Source organism: Emys orbicularis, chromosome 9, assembly GCF_028017835.1.
Source record: "Emys orbicularis isolate rEmyOrb1 chromosome 9, rEmyOrb1.hap1, whole genome shotgun sequence".
NCBI lineage: Eukaryota > Metazoa > Chordata > Testudines > Emydidae > Emys > Emys orbicularis.
Window position 1 is genome coordinate 23,697,394 of NC_088691.1, and position 22,183 is coordinate 23,719,576.

Below are 22,183 nucleotides of genomic sequence, written 5' to 3' on the forward strand. Positions count from 1 at the left end.
CCCTCTCCAGCCTTCCTAAGGGGGCCCACAAGCATTCATCCTTGGCCCTAGCTCCTTCTCCCCTTTACAGCCTATCATTGGGGGAGCTTATTCAAAAACACACCTTTGACTATCATCTTTATGTTGATTACTCCCAGATCTGCTTCTCTTCTCCAGACCTCTTTCCGTCTGTCCAAACTAAAATCTTGGCCTGCCTTTTGAACATCTCCTCATGAATGTCCTGCCGTCACCTTAAGGTCTTCATGGACAGTAGTGAACTCTTAATCTTTCCCCTCAAATCAATCCCGCCTTGCTCAGTCACTGTGGCCAACATCATCATTTTCCTTGTTATTCCGTCGATAATCGAGGTGTTATCTTTGAGTCGGCCCTCTCTCTAGACCCAAACATCCAGACCATGTCTAAATCTTGCCACTTATTCCTACACAACCTCTCTAATATTCTGTCTTGGCTCTCAGTCCACACAGCTAAAACTAAAACCATCTTGTGTTTCGATAAATGCCATCTCTTCTGGCCTTAACAAATACAAGCTTGTCCACCTCAAGTCTATTTAAAATGTTGCTGTTAAGATCATCTTGGTTCATCACTCTGACTACCACACCTTTGCATGCCTCACCCTGGATCCCTTTCTCCACCACATCAGAAACAAGCTACTTTAATAATCTTCACAGTTCAGCTTCATCTTACCTATAAACTTTAATATGTGTCAGCTTCCACCTCCGCTCTGCCAACCATGCCAGCCAGCCTTCATCACCTATTAGTCCTTTTTTCTCACAGTCACTTTCATGCTGCTCTTTAATGCTTCGGAGAAGCATCTCATGAAATCTGTCCCCTACCCTCCTTCAGATCCCTTCTAAAAACTCCTCTTTGCTGGTATGCCTACAAAGCACTTGAGGACAGCTAGGCAGTGGGCGTGCTGTGACTCCTGCCCGTTTTACTCAACATGACGGATTTACTGCTACCTCGTCCTCTCCCCTGCTTGTTTGCTGTATCTCTCATCATAGGCCTGGACTGTAAACTCTTTGGGGGTGGGGGCTTTTTTCCTTAATTACCGTGTGTAGGGTCTCTAGCAGAGGGACCTGACCCTTGGCTGGGGGCTCTAGGCTCTACCATAATATCAATGATAATATAATAACAAAAACAACTATACCCCCCTTGCCATTTGGGGCAGGGGCTTTTGAGAAGCAGTATCCACAGACAGACAGCAGCACAGAGTTAGTCCCTGGGAAAATGAAACTGCACCTGCCTGCCTAACCTGTGTGCTTGGGGGGGGGGGGGGTAGGCTGGGGAAGAGAAGAGGAGGAATTAGGAGGTTACAAACCTAAACTGATATGCCTACATGACCAACTCCACAGCCAGAACAGTCTCTATGGCTAGGGCCGTCTTGACATGTGCACTTAGCCCCAAACCGGCCCGATGCTTGGGGGAAGGGCACCCTCTGTCCAGGGATGGATGGGCTGGCGGGGGCGGGGGGGTGGTTTTTGTTTCTTTCCCGGGAGAGAATAAAGACAAATCAGGAGTTTTCCTCAATCTTCGGTTGGCCCCGTTCAGGTTCTTACTCCGTGCTCGGCAGGCACTGGGGGAGTCCCGAGGGGGACCAGGGATTAACCTGGAGGCTGCCCGGAGACAGAGCGCTTCTTTGGGTCTGCGAAAGGACGGGGCTTAGCCAGGCGAGCAGCTTCCCCTCCCGCCGCGGTGTGTAGCGAGGGGCGGGGCGGGGGGAGAGAGGGTGGGGATTAAAAAAACCCGCTCCAGCCACTTTGCAACGCTACAGTTGTCGCGTTCCCCCACGGCCGTCTCTGGGGCAAGTCGGGAGAGAGAGAGAGAGAGAGAGAGAGAGAGACCCCATTGGCTACCGCACATGCAGCATGTCATCCAGCCTGCTGCATATAACCGGAAAAGCGGGGACCACTCAGCCCCAGTCAATGCCCGCCGCCTCCAGTGCGGAGCGGAGGGATGCTTGCAAGGACTGACCGAAGCGGGAAGGGCTGTACTGGCCCCTGGGATCGGACAAGGTCTGGGGGGGTCCTTCTCCAGGGCAGACGTTGCATCCAAGAAGCAGTTTGGGAGACTGAAATGTGACAGGCTAAAGGACTATGTGAAAAAGCAAGGGAGCAAGTTGCCGGGGTAGTTTGTGGGAAAGAAGCAGAAAAGTCCCCAAAGGAGCGAATCAGCCAAGCTGGAGGGAGAAACCCGGAGCCCCAAAGCCAGGAGCCGAAGTGACTTGAGACTTGGCCTTGCTTGCCGCGGTTAAACCAGCCCCAGCATGCAAGCCGGGTTCTCGCCCCGGCTCCCATCTCCTAGCTGCCCTGCCTAGCGGAGGAGGGGGCCGGAGGGGAATCGCTCCACTCCCCGGGAACTTCGCCACTGCTTCGAAGCCATGAGCAGCCACGTGTGGTTCCCCTTGCAGTACATCTCCAAACCCTACCGCCGGGCACAGGACCGCAATGGCTCCGACTTCTTCTCTGCCCTCTACGGCTTCCCCAACCGATCCTCCTTCTTCCACGGCGACTTGGACCTGGACGACATGGGGGACTTTGACAGGGGCACCCGGTACGAAGGGGAGTCCCAGAGCCGGACGGTGAAGGCGCTGCTCATCGTGGCCTATTCGGTGATCATCGGCATCTCTCTCTTCGGCAATATCCTGGTCTGCCACGTGGTGATCAAGAACAAGAGGATGCATTCGGCTACCAGCCTCTTCATCGTCAACCTGGCCATCGCGGACATCATGATCACCCTCCTGAACACGCCGTTCACCCTGGTAAGCAGCGCGGCGCCCGCCCCAGCTCCCCGGGTCTCACTGCCTGGGGGAGCAACTCTCTGCCTTGGCCCGGCCGCTGCCGCCCCGCCGGCACCTTCCCGGGAACACGCTGCCCGCTCTGCGTGCTATGGGCCGGCCCAAGCAGGCAGCAGCGCTGCGACGGGAGAGAGCCACAGAGAGGTTTATAGCGAGGTGGTCGGACGGTAACTTCGGAGAGTTAACTTGGAAAGCGAGTCCTAGTCCTGCCCCATATCCTTTACTGTCAGGTTTGCAAAATGCGTGCGTGTGTGTGTGAGAGAGAGAGAGATTGTGTGTCCGGGCTCTGGGAGGGGTGTGTGGATTGTGTTTGTGATTGTGTGTGTGTGTGGCGGGGATGGGGGGTATGCAATCAGTGCCTGAACAGAGCCTGCTTCTTTTTCTTTCGGATCTCCCTCACCTTCTGTATTGTCAAGGAAATACAATAAGTATCCCTGCGTTGCCTGTTCAAGTAGGGACCATGCTTAGCTACTCCACCTCGTCCCTCTCCCTGGGCCACACAGGAATCTGTCCACCTCGTCCTGCTACACAGTCTCTCTCTCTCTCTCTCTCTCTCTTGCCTGCTGGAGCGAGAAGGGCTTGGCAGTCCATGCATCCCGAGCGGAGTGGATAAAGCTGTGGAGTGTGAACCTGACTTTCTTCCAGGATTCAGGGGGAGACACGGGTGTTTTACTCCTATTGTTCATCTGAGGATGAAGAAGCGGGGAAGGCTTTGCCCTGTGAAGTACACTCAGTTTTCTATGGAAACTGAATAAGCAGTGTCTGTCCTTGTTAAGGTCCCTAAGAAACAGGTTGATTTCAAAGGGAAAGGCTGGGTTTGTGCTGAGTCGGGTCCACTTTACACGGACTGTGTAGGCTTCCCATGCTGGGGGAATATGACCCCTGAACTCCTGGGTTTGGCGTGATTGGATTTATTAGCTCTGGGATTAGATTGCCTTTGTCTTCATAATGAGATGTGGAAAGAAAGGAATAGAATGAGAGGGAAGAGTTAAAGTCCCATCTAGTCCACTGCATGCTAATGCATAATTTTCCCTTCTGTATATTCTGGAAGGCTTTGTCTAGTCTTCTTTAAATATCCCAGATAATAAAGCTTCCCCCATTTCCCCTGAGAGACTTTCACAGTCTAGTAATCTCACTATCAAAAAAACTTCCCCAATGTTCAGTCTGAACTTTAAAAAAAAGTAGGACAACTAGGATGAAAGTGTAAACTCTGTAGGGGAAGAATGGTGCCTTCTTTCATGTTTGTACAGCACCTAGCACATTTGGGGCATTGCTGGAAACAAGTAATAATTACAATTACCCTCCCCCCCCCAAAAAAAATCCTTACATTGACTTTGTACCAGGCTTGAAGCAGCATAGGATTGTTATAGTGTGAATGGCACAGTTGTTGCTCAAACACCAACAAACAAAACTTCATTGGGAATAATAGGAGGCTTTATGCACTACTTTCCATGAGTTTGTGATGCCATGAGGAGATCATTTTCAAAACATCCACATCCCACTGACGTCAGTGTGATTAGACATAGCATCCACATGCTGCATAAAATAATCCACAATAAGAAGTGCAATGTTAAAATCAATGAGGGAGGCAATCAGTGTTATAGTGTTATCTGCTTTCTCAACTCAGGGTACGTCTATACTTACCCGCTGGTTCGGCGGCAAGCAATCGATCTTCTGGGATCGATTTATCGCGTCTTGTCTAGACGCGATAAATCGATCCCGGAAGTGCTCGCCGTCGACGCCGGTAATCTTGCTCCGCGAGAGGAGTAGGCGGAGTCGACGGGGGAGCCTGCCTGCCGCGTGTGGACCCGCGGTAAGTACCTTTAAGTTCGAACTAAGATACTTCAACTTCAGCTACGTTATTCACGTAGCTGAAGTTGCGTATCTTAGTTCGAACTGGGGGCTTAGTGTGGACCAGCCCTCAGAGGGCCCAGTTCTCTTCTTGATTACAATAGTATAACTCCAGTGACTTCACACACGTATCAACAGCACGGCTCCTGCTCACACAGGGCTGTGACAGATTTGTTTGTTTGCTATTTCTACACTCTCCTTCTGATCCCCTTGTGCCCTAAGCTTACCTTTCTGCAGAAATGGGTCTGGTACATCAACAAAACACTTAATATATTTATAACTATTTAATTCTCACAATAACCCTGGAAGGCAAGTTTTATTATCCTCATTTTGCATCCCCCATCTGATTTTACTGATGATGCCTGTTGTTTTAATCTACATTTGACATGGCCTGTGTGTTCAAATATTGTTTGTTCTTCAGGTGCGATTTGTAAGCAGTACCTGGGTCTTCGGAAAGCTGATGTGTCACATAAGCCGGTTTGTCCAGTACTGTTCTGTCCATGTTTCTGTGCTTACCCTTGCAGCCATTGCACTGGATCGACACCAGGTATGCATCACATAACCGTGAATTTAAACTCTAGCAAATGTAGGGATACTTTAGAGAAAACAATCAGTATTCAACCTGTTAAAGCCCAGCACCTGGCACCTTGTGATTTCATGAGCATCTCAGCTTTTATCTAAAAAAAAAAAAAAAGTTCTAGGCATTAAGGTTGTGGAGAAAAGCTTGAAAACATGGCCCGAGGGTGACCTGAAGGATGAAAACCCAGAAAGCAAATAAAAATAATAATAATTTTTTTTAAAAAAAAATTTGCATGGTCTTTAAGCCACTCATGACGTTTTGTGGCCCAACTCATGATTTTTGGGTGCGTGGAGTTGGTAACATGCAGGACTGTACCATTTTCCTGTACAAAGAAAAAAGAACAGGAATACTTGTGGCACCTCAGAAATTAACAAATTTATTTGAGCATAAGCTTTCGTGGGCTACAGCCCACTTCATCGGATGCGCAGAATTTTCCTGTACATTCAGCTGAAGTTGGACCCATTTTTTCCCCTACAAAGTTGTTCCCTGCAAATACTGAAAGGAAAAAAACCTCTACAGTTTTGTTGCATCAGACGACATCAGTTCAAACCTACTCCTTTCCCTGGATGATAATATAATTTAGCATTTGACTGAATCCAGACTATTGTTTCTGACCCTAAATATTGTGCACTAGGATATGAAATTGCATAAGAGTGCACTCAGGTGTGGGTTGCCATTGTTTCTAGCGCAGTTGGAATTAATATTAACAGCTATTACTGAAAAGAAATTTCACTCGACAAATGTTACAGTTAGACGAAGCTCCAAAAGAATGACGGATCCCGCTAAGTGCTCAGATTGTCAGTCGTGTATGCCAGCTGCTGTGAGAAAATGAAAGCACTTGCTGGAAAATGTTTTTTTTTTTAAACTGCTAATGTTTAATAAATTTCCCCATTTGGTCACCAGAAGTTCCAGCACTATAACACTCAAGAGAAAAGCATTGCATTTCACAAGAAAGATGTTTTGAAATACCATATTTTACATATTGCATGATCAAAGATTGCAAATGGTTGGGGAAATAAGAACCAGAGCCTTAGTCTGACTGCCGAGCTTTGCTAGCAATTCATAAATATTATTTTAACTAAGGGAGAACATGATAACTTCCTCTAATATTGGCAGGATTTAAATAGCTCAGGAGTGAAATTGTTTAACAAAAGGAGTAAGGGGATGCAACTGAGCAAGGAAAAGTCATTTCCTGAAATGAATTTATTTTCTAATCCTGGGATGTATCAGAGTGTGGAGCAGATGCTCAAAAGAAGTGATAGGAGCCCTATTATCACTTGGGACTTTGATAATTGGAAAAGGCACTCAAGAAAATAGTGGCAGGAAGAAACCTTCATTAGCAAAGAGACGGTTGGGATGATTTAAATAGGCATTTTTCATTGTCAGTGGTCAACATAATAATCTATGCATTGTGTTGCTCAAAGGTCATCACTGCTGGTCTCTGAAGTTGTGTTTGTGGGTGGCACCGAGTGTGTTTCTCCACGTTGCAAGCTATTGTTCCAGTAATTTGTATTTATATAGAACTTTACATTTCCAGGCACTGTACACCCTAAATATCCTTCTCCAAAGCCCTGTGAAGCAGGTCTCACCATCCCTGCTTTACAGATGGGGAAAAATGAGGCCCAGAGAAGCAAAGCGACTTGCTCTAGGGCCCAGATGGACTCAGTGTCAGAGCTGGGATTATTTACAACCCTGCGCTCAGTCCACAAGCTCAGGCCGCCTCAGCGGTGGAAGGCTTGCGTCAGTTTTGCTTTCCAGGTCTCTACACAATGCAAAGCTATAATAGCATTTGAAAGAGTAGCAGTCAGGGTGACTTTTAGACCATGATTCTTGTGAGCTTCCTTCAGCAGCAAAAGCAACGAGCAGGAGGGTGGAAAATAAAGCAGCTGTTCCTCACACCACCCCCCCCCGCCCCCACTGATTTGTGCCACACCATCGCCAACACAGTCTGGGGCCAAACACAGCTCTGATGTAAATGAGGTAGGGTTCAGTGGGCCAGACCCTAAAATTGGTCCCCACAGTCATCAAATCCGCAAAAATCTCTTTCACATCAACTGAATGCCAATGTGGGCATCATTGTTACATGACCAAGTTACATTACCATCACTTACAGCTAAAGCCTGATCTGTTCCCATAGTAATTGGTGCTGACTTTGTCTGTTGTCTTTGTGAACATGTTTGCTAGCTGCTTCTAAATTCAGCAATGGGGGTGGGAGGGATGTGTCCAGTTGCTGATGCGGTACATCGCTTTTTAGAATTAATCTATGTTTTTGAACAGTTAGTCCTGTTGTTATCAGTTCAGAAGGGATCAAATTAAGTCTTTTTAAAGCCTGCTAGGAGAAGATTTAACATGCTCTGAACTATTTGTCCTTAGGTTATAATGCACCCTTTGAAACCCCGGATGTCAATTGCTAAAGGAGGAATTTGCATCATTATAATCTGGGTTATGGCCAGCTGCTTCTCTCTGCCTCATGCCATCTACCAGAATCTAGCAAGATTTTATATTGGGTAAGATGTATAAACAGGGTGTTTTTTTTAAGGAACTCCCTCAATTTAACAGCCGTTAATTATAAACACGCATGTTTATTTTTTTCTGTTAGTAAAAATTAGCTGAAAATTGACAACTGGAAAAACTTTTAGTTCAAGCAGCATGTTTCCACTTTGAGTTTCTCTCCAATGTTCAATGAAAATCAAAGGAGTCACTTTTATCTTTATTAGTCAGTTCCATCTTCATTTTCTCAGTGCAGCAGACACTGCAGAGGGAGGTTCATTTTAACTATTTCCATTAGAATTGACAGATATACATTGGAATAGGGTTTTTGTTTTTCCGTGAAGCTTTAATAAAAGTTTTTTTTTTTAAGTAAATAAAAATCTACATTTTGGGCCAAATTTGAGTTGAAGTTGTTGACTTAAAGAGGCACTAATCCATGTGTCTGAATGAATTCCTCTATCTGTTTACCATATGTGCCCAGCTATCATATAGGTATTTTATAAGGGGCCTATCCCCTTTGTACTACATGCTTATGATTGTGGAATTGACGGGTTTTCTCCTTTTGTGCTCCAGGAACAGAACAATACGAATGGTCTGTCTCCCCAGCTTCCCTCCTCCTGCTGATCTCTTCTGGAAGTACCTGGACTTGACTACTTTTGTACTCTTGTATGTCCTGCCCTTGCTTGTGATCTCCATCACCTACACAATGGTAGCCAAGAAGCTCTGGCTGAGGAATGCCATTGGAGACGTCACCATGGAGCAATACTTTGCCCATCAGAGGAAGAAGAAGATGACACTGAAGATGTTAATGGTGGTGGTGGTGGTTTTTGCTGTCTGCTGGTTCCCACTGAACTGCTACCTGGTGCTCATCTCCAGCAGGGCCATCAACAGCAACAATGCTCTGTACTTTGCTTTCCACTGGTTTGCCATGAGCAGCACCTGCTACAACCCCTTCATTTACTGCTGGCTCAATGAGAGCTTCCGCTCTGAGCTCAAGTCCCTGTTGTGTGTGTGCCGGCGAAAGAATGCAGCCCAGAGCCACGCACTGCAGTCCATCTCTCCTCCTTTCAGGCATGCCTGGGCTGAGAATTGTCATTATAAAAGGGGCAGCTGCTCTCAGAAAGCAAGAGCATCTTCCCAAAGAAACTCTGCAAAGACAGACATATCCAGTGTCCAGCCAATTGTGACAGGGAGCTAAGCCACTGAACTGACAGTTAATGGAGCTCCCTGGGTCCTGAATCCAGAAAATTGGATATTAAATGTATTTGTATTAAGTTACAATCACAATCAGGAGCAACTCCACAGACTGGGTAATGGGATATAGAGCCTTTAAACTGAGGAGAAAGAAGACCTAATTACTACTATATATACTTTGGGGTGACAGTTTATTTTATGGAGAAAATGAACAAACTACATTCATTTAATACTTTTGATTTATTAATTTATTCAAGACTGATTCGTAACTTTTACAACCACGTTTGGATTTGTGACCCAGGGACTTTGCCTGCTATTTGAATGATAGGCACATCCAGTATATGATGTCTGTCACTCAAAAAGTAATCTTAAATCAAGACAATTGATTATTCTGAACTGCTTAGTGTAGTGTTTATTCCTTCACCACAGAGAATAGTGCTTCTCGATAACATTTAAAATGATCAAATGAGAACACAAGCTAGGTGTATGCAAAATACACCGAGAATAAACCAAATACAGTTCCTTTGGTCATAAAGATTATTAGTAGCTGCAACAAAATACAAATGAAAATTTACCTTGCAATCTCTGATCAAGCAAAAGTGTCTCCAGTGAGGTAATTTACAAGAATTAAGGAACTGATGAAACTGACTCCTATCTATAGTCGCACACAGTTTAATATGTGCTCTCAAGATTAAACACATGCAAATAAAACTTCTAGGTCTCAGTACAGGACTTTGTAAAAGGAAATTGTTTAAGAGGATTTCTCAATTTTTCTACTCTGCCAGGTTTTTCTATTCTCCACACACAAAAAATATTAATTTTTGTTCAAAAGTTCATAGCATATTTCATTTTATGAGCCCTTTCATACCTACAACCACTAAATCGCCTATTTGACTCTAACACAGGTTAGTAGTGAGTCAAAGGCATTGCTTTTCAACAGCTTTTCACTAGCCTATGTGAAATGAGCTGGTGATCTCAGTAAAGCTCCCAATGGATAGACGTCCACACCACAGAGTCTACCACTGCAATTGGCAATCTTGGCAGATTCAACGGAGAGCCCAGGTACTGAAAGGGCTATGGAGTCTAAACTCCCTATCTCACCCTTCTAGATTATGGTTGAAGTGCTTTTACCAAGGTGTCTGTGAAGAATATGGAGGAATTTACATTTCTGTTATCCAATTTGTACCTGCTCTTTGGATAAATATCAGACTTTTCAGCCTCCAGGGCTATATCAATCTAGCACTTCTCACCTCTACCCATTTGCTAAGGAAACCAATACTGTGGTTTATTATTATCAGTAATTGGAGTTTTTCCTAAATCAGATTAAAATTATTTACAGGTATAGCTTTAATATTTTGATTTTTATAAAGGTGTATCTGAACTATTCATAGCTTGGCTAGTAAGCTTCAGAGGTGGGCCTTTGACTGTCTGTCATTCAAATGTCACTTTCCACAATTAGTGACTCTTCCAGCATAGGAAACATGACAACTGCTAGCACTTTGACAGTTGCTGAACAAAGCATGATGCTTCGCAAGAAGCCAGATGGTAACCACATTTAAAAAAAAATCATTTTTCGAATTAAGAGATAAATGTGAAGGTTTTTCATACCTGCTGACAAACAGAAATGGTGGAATTAAATGGTGTTGAAGTCATTCATAAACTCAGATATGAACTCATGCTTATATAAAAAAAAACCCACTAACTTATGCTACAGCAGTGGCCCCAAACACTGCAGCTTACACTAGTGATGCTATTGTGCTTGTGACTTATTACAGTGTTTTTTCATTTAGGTGAGTGTGTCTGAAAATATAATAAATAGATATGATGTTTCAGGAGAGCATCTAGACAACTGTTGGACCAAATTCATCCTGATGTATAGAGCTGCAATTTCTACCGAAGTCAATGGGCACTATGCCTACTTATGCTAGGGCTGAATTTGGCTCAATAATGGTAAATATCAATGGGCATCATGTGAGCATATCACCATTCGTAGCTGTAGTAAGAGGAGGCCCTGAGACATAAACCCTTGTATCAGAGGCCTGGTATAAGGCCTAAGGCCTGAACTAAAGTAATGGTCAAGACTTTGCTAACATAAAGCAAAGTTAAGCTGTGAGCCAGAGGCAGGCCCTGCTCACAGAAGCTGGCAAGGAAAGGGCTGATGCTGCAAAAAGAGACATACCTAAAAGGTACTGGACACCAGATATCAGAACATTCGCATACTTGTACATTCCACACACAAGGAACAAGCTGATCCATCCCAATGACAGGGCCAAAAGGGTAATATGATGGATAGAGTTGTTTTGTTCAAACCAACATGTACAAGGTGAGAGGCGGCACCTTACTACATAGAGGGGTTGTACCTTGCTGCGTAGAGGGGTTGCACCTCAATACGTCAGGAGTGATGTGCAACTTGTTTGTACCTGTGTATAAGAATGCATCCCTGAGTGGATATCTTTGTCCAGCCTAGGGGGCAGTGGAAAGTCCCGCCACTGACTGAGCTGAGTCCATTGTCAGGGAGCACATAAGTACTGGCTAGCCGCACCTTAGCAGCACCTTGGACTTCGTTTGCCACGGAAAGCTGGAGATTGTGTTTCTCTTCGACAATAAACCTGGCCGACATGCCTTCGTACCTTACTAGAGTCTGTGGTCATTGGGGGTTCTCTCAGGGTCTGCTGTGTCAGCTATCTGCGCAGAGCTGGGGCAGCACACAGAGGAAACACACACGCAGCCGATTGATATCAACATTGAACAGAGCAGAGCACCACACCGGTAGCATCTGACAACAGTAGCTTTGAAAAATTACCCCAGAAATGAGTGTTAACACTTTTCACTTCCTTACAATAAATCAGCAGTTCTCTCACATCAGTTTTACACTGATGGAACTATTGATTTCAACACTTCCTCGCAGATTACATTGGCATGAGAGGAGAATTAGATTCATATATATACTACTGAGTTATATTTCTATCTGAAATATGAAAAGAATAATTACATTTCACTTTATTAACCAAAGGCGTAACTGTAATATACATTAAGCCAGATCCTCGGCTGGTGTAATTCAGCATTGTTCCACTGAATTCAATTTATCTCAGCCAATTTATCCCAGCTGAGCATCTGGGCCCACTGTTAAATTGAGTGACGAATTTTAGAGAGTTTTTTAAAGTGGAAATCAAAGTACTTTGCTATTGAAACAGACTGGGATTATATAACTTGGTAATTCATTCGTCATTAATAAAGCAACCAGGAAACCCAGGAACAACTAGGTTGTGTCATTCATGCCTCTTCTGATCCATTGCAGGTAGGAGGGCAATTGTGGCTATGGGGAAGGACCATTTTCATCTCAGTGCTGGGTTCTTTTAAAAATGTGAAAAATCCTCATCTTTTTACACTGGAAAGATTTTGATGCAGTTAATTATGTCAGTTTGCACATCCAGCACAATTGTTTCACCAGACTTCTGTAAAACTGCCGGCAGTGATTCCTACATGATATCCAACTCACTTGGATAAGTTTGAGCTGCGGTGAATCAGGAGAGCACAAAGTTTATTACCACACCTTGTTGCATTCAAGTCATTGGGACCCATGAAGTACAGTAACTCCCCACTTAACGTTGTAGTTATGTTCCTGAAAAATGCGACTTTAAGCGAAACGATGTTAAGCGAACCCAATTTCCCCATAAGAATTAATGTAAATGAGGGGATTAGGTTCCAGGGAAATTTTTTTCACCAGACAAAAGACTATATATATATAGTCACACACACACACACACACAGAGTATAAGTGATGATGATTGTGAAGCTTGGTTGAGGTGGAGGAGTCAGAGGGTGGGATATTTCCCTTACTGCTAAATGATGAACTAGCAATTGGCTGAGCCCTCAAGGGTTAACTCTCTCACTCTACAAGGCAGCAGGAATGGAGGGAGATATGGGCATTTCCCCTTTAAGTACCCTGCCTTGTTAATTAGATCAGCTTGCTGAGACTGCAGCTGCTGCAAGCTCCCTCTGTCCTGAGTACTGGTGTGTCCCCCTGCTCTATGGAAGATGGGGTAAGCGGGGTGCAGGAGCAGGGGGGAGGGGAACACCCTGACAGCCCCCCTCTTTCTTCCCTCCCCCACGCACAGCAAGCAGGAGTCTCGGGGAGCAGCTCCAAGGCAGAGGGCAGGAGCAGCACATGGCAGTAGGGGGAGGGACAGCTGAATTGCAGGCAGCTGCTGCACAGGGAACTTAGGGGAGCGGGGAGCTGATAGGGGGGCTGCCGGTCCACCCTGGTTCCAAGCCCCCACCAGCTAGCTGCAACGGGCTGCTCTTCCTGCAAGCAGTAGACAAAGCAGGCGGCTGCCAAAGGACGTTAGAAGGGAGCATTGCACAACTTTAAACGAGCATGTTCCTTTATTGATCAGCAACGTAACAACAAAACAACATTAACCGGGATGACTTTAAGTGAGGAGTTACTGTAAATTAAAGTTTGTAGGGGCCAGCCCTTAGCTTGGAAACTGCAGATCCAAAAAGTTCCAACTGCCTCAATTTATTTTTAGTTCTTCCTTTTTAGACATAATGCCCCTTGTTTAAGGACAGGTTAACTAAACTGGAGACACCCTTGTTTGCTAACAATATGAAGCTCAGTGAAAAGTCAAAAAATCCAAACACTGAAATGTTCTGCAAATGCCATGTGAAAAAAATCACATCCAAGAAAGGAGATACTTAGGTGAAAACAAACAAACAAATAAAAGCCATAAAACAAAGCTTCATCTGCACTGGCTAAAGGACATTCCAATCCCACTGATTTGCTTACTATACATGTTCACATAGTATATGGAATAAGCAGAGCAGGGCAACAGCGCTGGCACAGTGCTCATCATTCTGGTACGTATTTTCTTAGCTACAGTCTTAGTTTTGAGCTCTTAGATATTACAGAAATACATTATAGCGGGGATCAGCAGGGTAAGCCCCCTGGCGGGCCGGGCCAGTTTGTTTACCTGCAGCATGCGCAGGTTCAGCCAATCGCAGCTCCCACTGGCCGCGGTTCGCCGTTCCAGGCCAATGGGGGCTGTGGGAAGTGGCGTGGGTCGAGGGATGTGCTGGCCGTGGCTTCCCGCAGCTCCCATTGGCCTGGGACAGTGAACCGCAACCAGTGGGAGCTGTGATCGTCCGAATCTGCAGACGCGGCAGGTAAACAAACCAGTCCGGCCCGCCAGGGGGCTTACCCTGGCGGGTTGCATGCCATAAGTTGCCGATCCCTGCATTATAGGAAGGAATATATTTCACATCATATCTCTGGCTAATGCACACATGTAATGTACACGTACTCTTAGCAGGTAACATCTCATTAAGTGGCAGTTTGTTCAAGGGGTTGAATACATTTGTTTTTACATTAATTTTCTAACTTCACATTTCTGACACTAGGAACCCCTTAATGCCTACCAGCAAAGGTTTCATAGTTCTATCAGCAACTCCTATCAAGGCTGAAAAACTCATTACACCTAACTCATTGCTGTCATAGTATTTATCTTTAAAGAATGTTGTGTGAGATATCAAATGAAAGTCAGTGACACACCGGTCATTCATTGTGAAATGTACGTATTAACTGTAACCCCTCTTTCCTCCCTGGGTGACTCGGGAGCAGGCAATACTCACCTGGATACCTGATGTTGTTGACATTAAAGGAGATCCTGAGTATCCCAGTGGTGATGTTGGATAGGTGGGGATCCTCTATCCATCCCTCTGCTGCAGTCCCTTTACTCCTAAAAGAAGTTAAAATTGGCAGTGCCTCCACCTCGCTGGGCCCTGTACACACTCAATGGCGTGCCTTGGGAACCTCCAAGAATAAACCTATTCTAATAAATTAATTATAATAATTAATATTCTGTGGCATGGGTTTAACTCAAAAATACCAAATATAAATAATATACATCCAATATACTTAAATTAGAGTTAACACACCTTTACTTAACAATTTAAAGAAACGGTATAACAGACTAAGATTAAATGTCACTACTAATTTAAATCCACAGGGGGCAGTTGAATAAAATCGATTAACGAATATAGTATACAGTATAAACGAAACTTATCTAACTGGCATTTATCCCACCCCGGAGCATACACTCCTCTGGATTTCAGAGTCCTAGGAGCTTGCGTGGGCGCGCTTGGAGATCTGCAGCTGGAGACAGCGCTCTGTTGGTTCCGTGTATCAGTCCATCCCAGGAAACAAGCTGCACAACCCCTCTGATGATTGGAGCTGTCCCCACCAAAGGTCAGCAGCTCTGGGTCCTGGTTCGATGGGAAGATCACTCTGCCTCTCCTCAGACTCAGTCTCTCTGCTGTGCCCCTTCCCTTGCAAGTACTTTCCCAAACAAGAGTGGGGGTTACTCACAGTCCTTCACAGCAGGCCCACCTCAGTCAGCTCTAGACACAGCAACAGTCTCTACCCTAGCTCCAAGGAAGCCACCAACAGCCTCTGAGGCTTCCTGCTAGATCAAAGCCCCAGCTGGCTCTCAGCAGCAGCTTCTGGCTTCCTAGCAGCAGCCTATGATATGGCCAGAGCTCCACAGCAGCAATCTCACTCCTCTTCCCAAAATGGACTTCCCCCCTGCTCTCCCTGCACGGACTGGAAGAGGAAGTCTCTCACTCTTTCCCCCAGGCTTCATGGGAGTTGTAGTCGCTAAGGCTAGATTGCAGCACACAGGCTTTTCCCTTGGAACACTCCCAATAAAGTTCAGAGGCCCCTCTAGTAAAGGGTGCCTACATTCTCCCCCCACCAGAAAAATCCTTAATGTCCTCATTAAGGAACCAGAACAAAGAAGAAAAACAGATTAATTTACAATATAATACATACATTCTTAATTCCTATGGCTAGGTAGAGTAACATTCAATGCAGGGTAAAGTATAGGCCCACTGGAATAGGCACAATTTAGGCATCTAGCCTGAGGTGAGCACCACCATGAAAAAACCTGAGCTTATCCTTAGAGGATACATATTCTCATTTGGACTCCACATGTGCTGAAAGATTTTAAAACACATCCACCCCACTATGTACTGTGGGGATGGACACCTCACTGCTCACTCTAACCACATCATATGTTAACTGCTGAGAGGGCCTGACTTCTCGCTGGGACCTCCTTAAGGGCTGTACCATCCCTTCTTTCTCCTCTACAGGAGGTGTTAATAAAGCTCTGTCAGATTCGGCATCCAACACAGAATTATCCGTTGTAGACGGAGTAACATCTGTAGCAACCTTGTTCCCTACACTTGAAGACCCAGGGGGATTGTTGCATACATCTTTGCCCTCCCTAAGGACTTCTCCCACAGGAAAGAATGGAAGAGCTTCAGAGTTTAAAAGGGGCGTTCTAGTTGCGCTTTCAGGTTGATCTGGCTCAAGTGACAGTACAACAGACCCAGGAGACATATCTGAGGGTTCATGATACATAGATATATAGTCAGGGTAAACCTCCTCAGAATCAGTCTCTGATGGGGGACCAATTACGTCCATCATGGTAGCAGGGACTGGCACAGGATTAGCTCCACCTATGGAGTTGGGGGAGGAACTCTCGGACGTCAGAGCTCTCCTCTGGTTAGATGATCTGGGTAGAGGGATAGGCTTGATATCTGATGGAGCATCCATTCTGATGTTGCCCCAGTGGAAGTAAGTGGTTTCCATGTAAAGTCTTTAATGGGCTGCCATTCTTTTCAGGCTTTAGTGGATGTACAGGTAACCTGGGCGTTTGATTCTCCACAATGTAGGGCTGCGAATTCCAATGGTTTGCAAGTTTATGTTTTCCAGGAGCCCAAGATTTTTTATAAGAACATGATCACCGGGTTGCAGATCACAGTATTGCACCTTCTGGTCATAACGGCCTTTATTGCCCCGATTCATCTTATCAGATGCTGCCTGAGCAAGTTGATAAGCAGCGCACAAGTCTTTTTTTAAATTAGCCACATACTGGAGATAAGACTGGTGGGAAGACCCATCCACTGAGACCCCAAAACAGAGGTCTGCCGGTAATCGTGCTTCACGTACAAACATTAGGAAATACGGAGAATACTCAGTGGCCTCATTTTGGGTACAGTTGTAAGCATGCAGAAGATGGCTAACGTGCTGGCTTCATCTAGATTTCAATTTGGTGTTCAAGATTCCCAACATATTAAGCAGGGTCCTATTAAATCGTTCAGGCTGTGGGTCTCCCTGTGGAAGATAAGATGTTGTTTTAGATTTTTTTTTATACCTAGCATAGTCAGAAGTTCCTGAATTAATCGACTCTCAAAGTCCCGTCCTTGATTGGAGTGCATCTGCTTGGGCACCCCATAATGCACAAAATACTTCTCCCAAAGAGTTTTAGCAACAGTAGAAGCTTTTTCATCTTTAGTGGGAAAGGCCTGTGTATACCTTGTGAAATGATCAGTTATGACTAGCACATTACAAATATTTCTGCTATCAGGTTCAATTGTGAGAAAATCCATACAGACCAAATCCATAGGGCCTTCACTGTGAAGATGAAACAGTGGAGCAGCTCTCATGGGTAGAGTCTTCTGTTGTATACACCAGGCACAGGTCATACAATACTGCTCAACATCAGTCTTCATCTGTGGCCAGTGGAATCGGTCTCATACAAGCCCATAGGTCTTATCAAACCCAAGATCCCGTGGGCAGCATGTAAAGATTGTAGTACAGCTTTATGAAACTGTTGAAGTAAAATCAGTTATTTTTTGTGTGTTGCCCGGGATGGTTAGGGATTCTATACAAAAGTCCATTCTCCAGGAAAAGTCAATCCCATTCTTTCATTAGGAGAGGAATATCAAGGGGCCTGCTCTTATCCACAGCACCAGGATTTCCTTGATCATCTGCCAGCCAAACCTCTCCAACACAGGCATTGTCCTGTTCTGTGGCCTGAAGCTCAGAATAGCCCTTTAGAAAAGTGTGTCTATAATTATATAGATTAAATTTCAGCCAATGTACAGGACTATCATTCTTCATCACCAAATTATTACTGGCATTTCACCCCTGATCTCCAACTCTGCAGTCTGTAGTTAATTGTGTGGCCTTGAAACTACTTTTTGTGGCCAAGTCAGCTAGGAAGATAGGCGATAGAAAGGCAAGGGCCGATCTGCTACAGAACTGATCTAACTGTTATTTTTAGAAAATGTGTCTTAGCCAAGTCTGTAAAAATCACAGATTCAGCAAACCTAAGCAAACTTACAGGCTCCGGATGCTGGCTGCTTGCTAAAGCTCAGGTCATAGCCTATGAGGGACACTCAGCGGAAGAGTCCAAATATAGTGACCGTCCCAAAAATCTTAGTGAAAAATCATCCTTTATTGTTCAAAGACATTAAAATTAAGGCAATAATGCCCAAAGGAAGCCACATGGGACACCACATAATAAAGCCGCATTCATTGTAGCTCCCCATTGATGAAGACTCTTACAAAGAAAATAATGAACCACCAGCTGCAAGTCATTTAGCCAGATCTAATCAGCTCCATTTTATTTGACTCTAGCATGCTTGAAGTCCACCTATAACAATTTCTGTTCTTCTCTGAGTTATAGACTTCCTGGCAAAGGGATCTTTCAAACATCTCCAAGGGCTGGAAGTGACTCACATGCCACAGTGACTTGCATAGACTTATTAAAAGAATATGACTAACTACCTTTTCTTATATGGCATGTACTACACAGCACTCTAATCAGGATATTTTTGTAGGTTATTTGTGTGGCTGAGATAGACTAAATATCAGCCCCCAAACTGCATGAACCCCTGCAAAGTTTTTAGAAAGTTATTTTTCCTATTTTCTGTCCTTCATTTTCACCCACTACTCTTTCTAGCCCCATCCAGGAGTGGATGGGCCAAAATACCATGAGGATGCCTTCTGAGTATTCCAGGCCCCACTGGAAGTAGGATGTATGTGTAAACTTGGCAGAAAGCCTGTTCTTGTGAAACTTCCAGACCGATTTTGCAGACTCATGGTTTGTATTGTTTAGATTAGCTTTGAGTAAGTAGCCAGCCTTCTGAATACTCAGTTTGAAACTTTTGGTCATCATATCCATCCACCACAAGCTACTTTCAGTGAGTCCAGGAGTATGCCATCTCCCACTTGGTTTGGAATAGACATGCCATGTCCGACTGCCCTCTGTGTACACCTTTTCCATTCTCATCTATTGCTGGAACACCTTTTACAACACAATCTGCTAACCTCCTCAAAATGCACATCTTCCAAAAAGGCCTATAAAGCCCATTCTTCCCTGCAATAAAGTTGTATGTTATCTATCTGGACTGCAGGGCCTTGTCTGTAAAGCACCTCACAGAGTGTTGGCTCTCTAGAAATAAGTAATAATTTCCTTGGAAATAGCACTTGGGTAATAACATGGTCAGAGTTCCCACTCGGTGAGAGTGCAGGGGACACATTCTAAATCCACTAAATGCAGTGATTTACGGGGTGTATTTCCACTGACTTCAGGTCTGAATTTGGTCCTGTTGGGATCCGGGAAGTGGGCAGGCGGAAGCCTGCCCACTGCTAAAGGATCTCCCACAGCCTAAGGGGAGGATCCACAAGGTCCGGGATCTCAATTAATTACGGGGGACAACTAAAGATATAACAGGGACAGGAGTGAGGTCACAGAGCTAAATGAAGGGAACCTGGTGGGGATACTGAGCAGAGAACCCCAGACAGCACCCACTGCTCCTCGAAGGTGTCAAGGGAGCCAGCAGACACCGCCCAGAGGAACTCTGCCCAGATGCGTGAGTGGACGGAGGATCTGAAATAGGTCCCACAGTCACAGGAAAACCCGTCAGCCAACCTCCTCTCTCTGGTCTTGTAAATGGCCATTTTGACCAGGGCTAGGAGGAGGTGGACAAGGAGGTCCCGTGACTTTGTGGGGTCACGGATAGGGAGTGCGTAGATAAGGAGGTGAGGGGGCAAGTGCAGCGAAAAATGCAAGAGGATATCTAAGAGGAGCCGGAACAAGGGCTGTAACCTGGCACACTCCAGATACACGTGCGCCAAGGTCTCCCTCATGCTGCAAAAGGGGTAGGTGTCCGGGACGGGGGTGAACCACACCAAGAACACGCCTGTGCTCACAGCTCCATGAAGGAGCCGCCAACTGACATCCCCGGCACGCCTCAGGACCAGGGTGGAGTATAGGCTGGCCCACCGGAGTTCCTCACCCTCCAGAGATGGTAAGAGGTCCCGCCACTTCATGTCAGGGTGGGACACGAGGATGAGGATGTGAATTTGGTGCAAGGCATGTGTTTTTCAAGTTTTAGGGCATTTTTCAGGATACAACTAATGATAGTGGTGATGTTTGGGTCAGGATCTGAAGCTGACCTTTCAGGGAGTTCAGAGTTGGGATTCCACATTTCTTTTCAAAGAAGAGAATCCGGTTTACTAAGAGGTCATGAGAGGGGGACAGTGTCAGCCTCTGCTAGAGAAACAAAAACCCTGCTCCCAAAGAGTTATGTTACTGATCTGCAGCAATGAAACTCACTCTGCAGTTTTCATCCACTCTTAGGCAAACCAAACCCCATTGTGCACAATCCAGTCACCCTACAATATCAAACTAGTGTGCCTATATGATAGAAGCCAAACAAGATTTCAATCAGACAACAAACGTCAGGTTCAGGCTTCTGAGGGATTGTTCTGAACACCGAGAAGAAGGGTTATAATTAGTTATGAAAACAGCCTTGAGACAGCAGGGCAGGCTCCTGGGTTGCTCCCTTTGCACCACTCAGGCAGCATGAAGGGAGTGGAGACCTAAGGTAAACCCCTAGTACGGGGAGTCCCCATGAGGCATAAAGCCAGCATAGCCAGTTCCTCTACCACCCTTCCCACAGCTCTGGCATGTCAGAGGTGCAAAGGACAGGGGAATGACCAGACTGATGTGTTTTAGCAATCCCCAGCAGGCACATGGACCCTCAGGCTCGGACTAGTCTAACCTGAAACCAACGCTGGGTAAAAAATAATAACCAGAGAGCCATAACCAGCTTCCAAAATGCCTCCCCCACTCAGACTAAACTTGGTGCAGGAGAGAAACTGGCCAACCGTCTTAATGCTAACTAAAGTGGCAACTGGTATTCTAGATACAGAGCTAACAATGCATGTGCTGTAGTAGAGCCTCTACAGCTGACAGAGTTTTAATAGTACAGGATAGTGGGAAATGTGCTGTCAAATCAACATAATCTCTAGTAACTCTGGCAGGAACCCTGTATAAAAGTAGCTCTTCAAGATTGCACTGTAACGGAGCCTCGTGCTGCTCGTGCTACAAATCAGCCGGAGAGCGCTTAGAGTGCAAGCACCAGTGCCCTTTTATTCGCCGTGTCAATTCCCACCACCATCTATATACAGTCTGTTCAACCCAGCACCCGGGGGGTGGGGGGCAGCTTCCTCAGCCAGCAGGGAGCTACAGCCGGAGGCTCCTCCCTTTTCTCTTTCCCCCTTCCCTTGGCTTCTTTCCTGCCAGCTTTATATAGCCCCTTTGCTAATAAGGCCCGCAGGTGTTTCTCCTCAAGCCCTTAGGCGGGCCACACCCAGGCAGCGCCAATTAATTCCCCTTAATTGTAGCTAGGCTAACAGGGGCCTATTTTCTATTTCTGAAAACCTAGAAACAGTGATGTTAGGGAAGTCCAATGATGAGCAGATAGCAGTGCGCTGTAATAAATAACTTAGATAAAATAACGTAGACAGTAACAAGTAATCTCTCCTGTAAGGACCTTTCTAATTTGTTTGTAATGCACCATCTAATAGATCTGTTCTACAGTGTTTGTAAAGCCATGTTAGAAGCCTGAAAATAGCATTGCTTCCTTCATTGGTGTTTTTTCCTCTTCTGGCATTTGCCAAAAAATAATTTTTTTCCTTCATTTGCAGCCTGATCCAAAGCCCATTGAAGTCAATGAAAAGACTCATTCACTTCAGTGGGCTTTGGGTCAGGTCCGTAGCACAGAAGACAACACATTTCTTCTATGACTGTGACAAGCAGTATTGTGAATAGCAGAACGGGCATCCTCACATTCTCCTGGTGTGGGATAGGAGTAACTACCATTGAGTGTGATGGGTGTTAGTCACATCCGCAGGCATGAGAACTGGGCCTACTCTGCAGCAGCGGCACACAAACCACTGTAGAACACACAAACACAACCTAATGGTTGTATATTGAGAGGCAGAGTGTGTTTGTGAGAGAGAGAAAGAAGAAGGGACAGTTTATCCATACTTACTGATTTTTTTTCAACTTCTGGTAGAAAAGAGGCTAAAGATTCATTTGTGAGGAGCTCTGAACCTCCTTTTTCAGAAGAGAGGG

The 22,183-nt window shown here is 45.3% G+C and overlaps 1 protein-coding gene across 1 annotated transcript; it reads left to right on the forward strand.

Annotated features, from left to right (window-relative positions):
* Positions 1-2,377: 2,377 nt before the first annotated feature.
* LOC135883901 (G-protein coupled receptor 83-like) lies at positions 2,378-8,913 on the forward strand. Its single transcript, XM_065411168.1, has 4 exons — positions 2,378-2,758; positions 5,067-5,192; positions 7,599-7,732; positions 8,289-8,913. Exons 1-4 carry the CDS (start codon positions 2,378-2,380, stop codon positions 8,911-8,913), a joined length of 1,266 nt encoding a protein of 421 aa, XP_065267240.1.
* Positions 8,914-22,183: the final 13,270 nt, after the last annotated feature.

Coding starts and splice junctions, on each gene's coding strand:
- LOC135883901 (XM_065411168.1), top strand. CDS start 2,378: ATGAGCAGCCACGTGTGGTTCCCCTTGCAGTACATCTCCAAACCCTAC. Junction 2,759..5,066: donor TGAACACGCCGTTCACCCTG/GTAAGCAGCGCG, acceptor TTTGTTCTTCAG/GTGCGATTTGTAAGCAGTAC. Junction 7,733..8,288: donor CTAGCAAGATTTTATATTGG/GTAAGATGTATA, acceptor TTTGTGCTCCAG/GAACAGAACAATACGAATGG.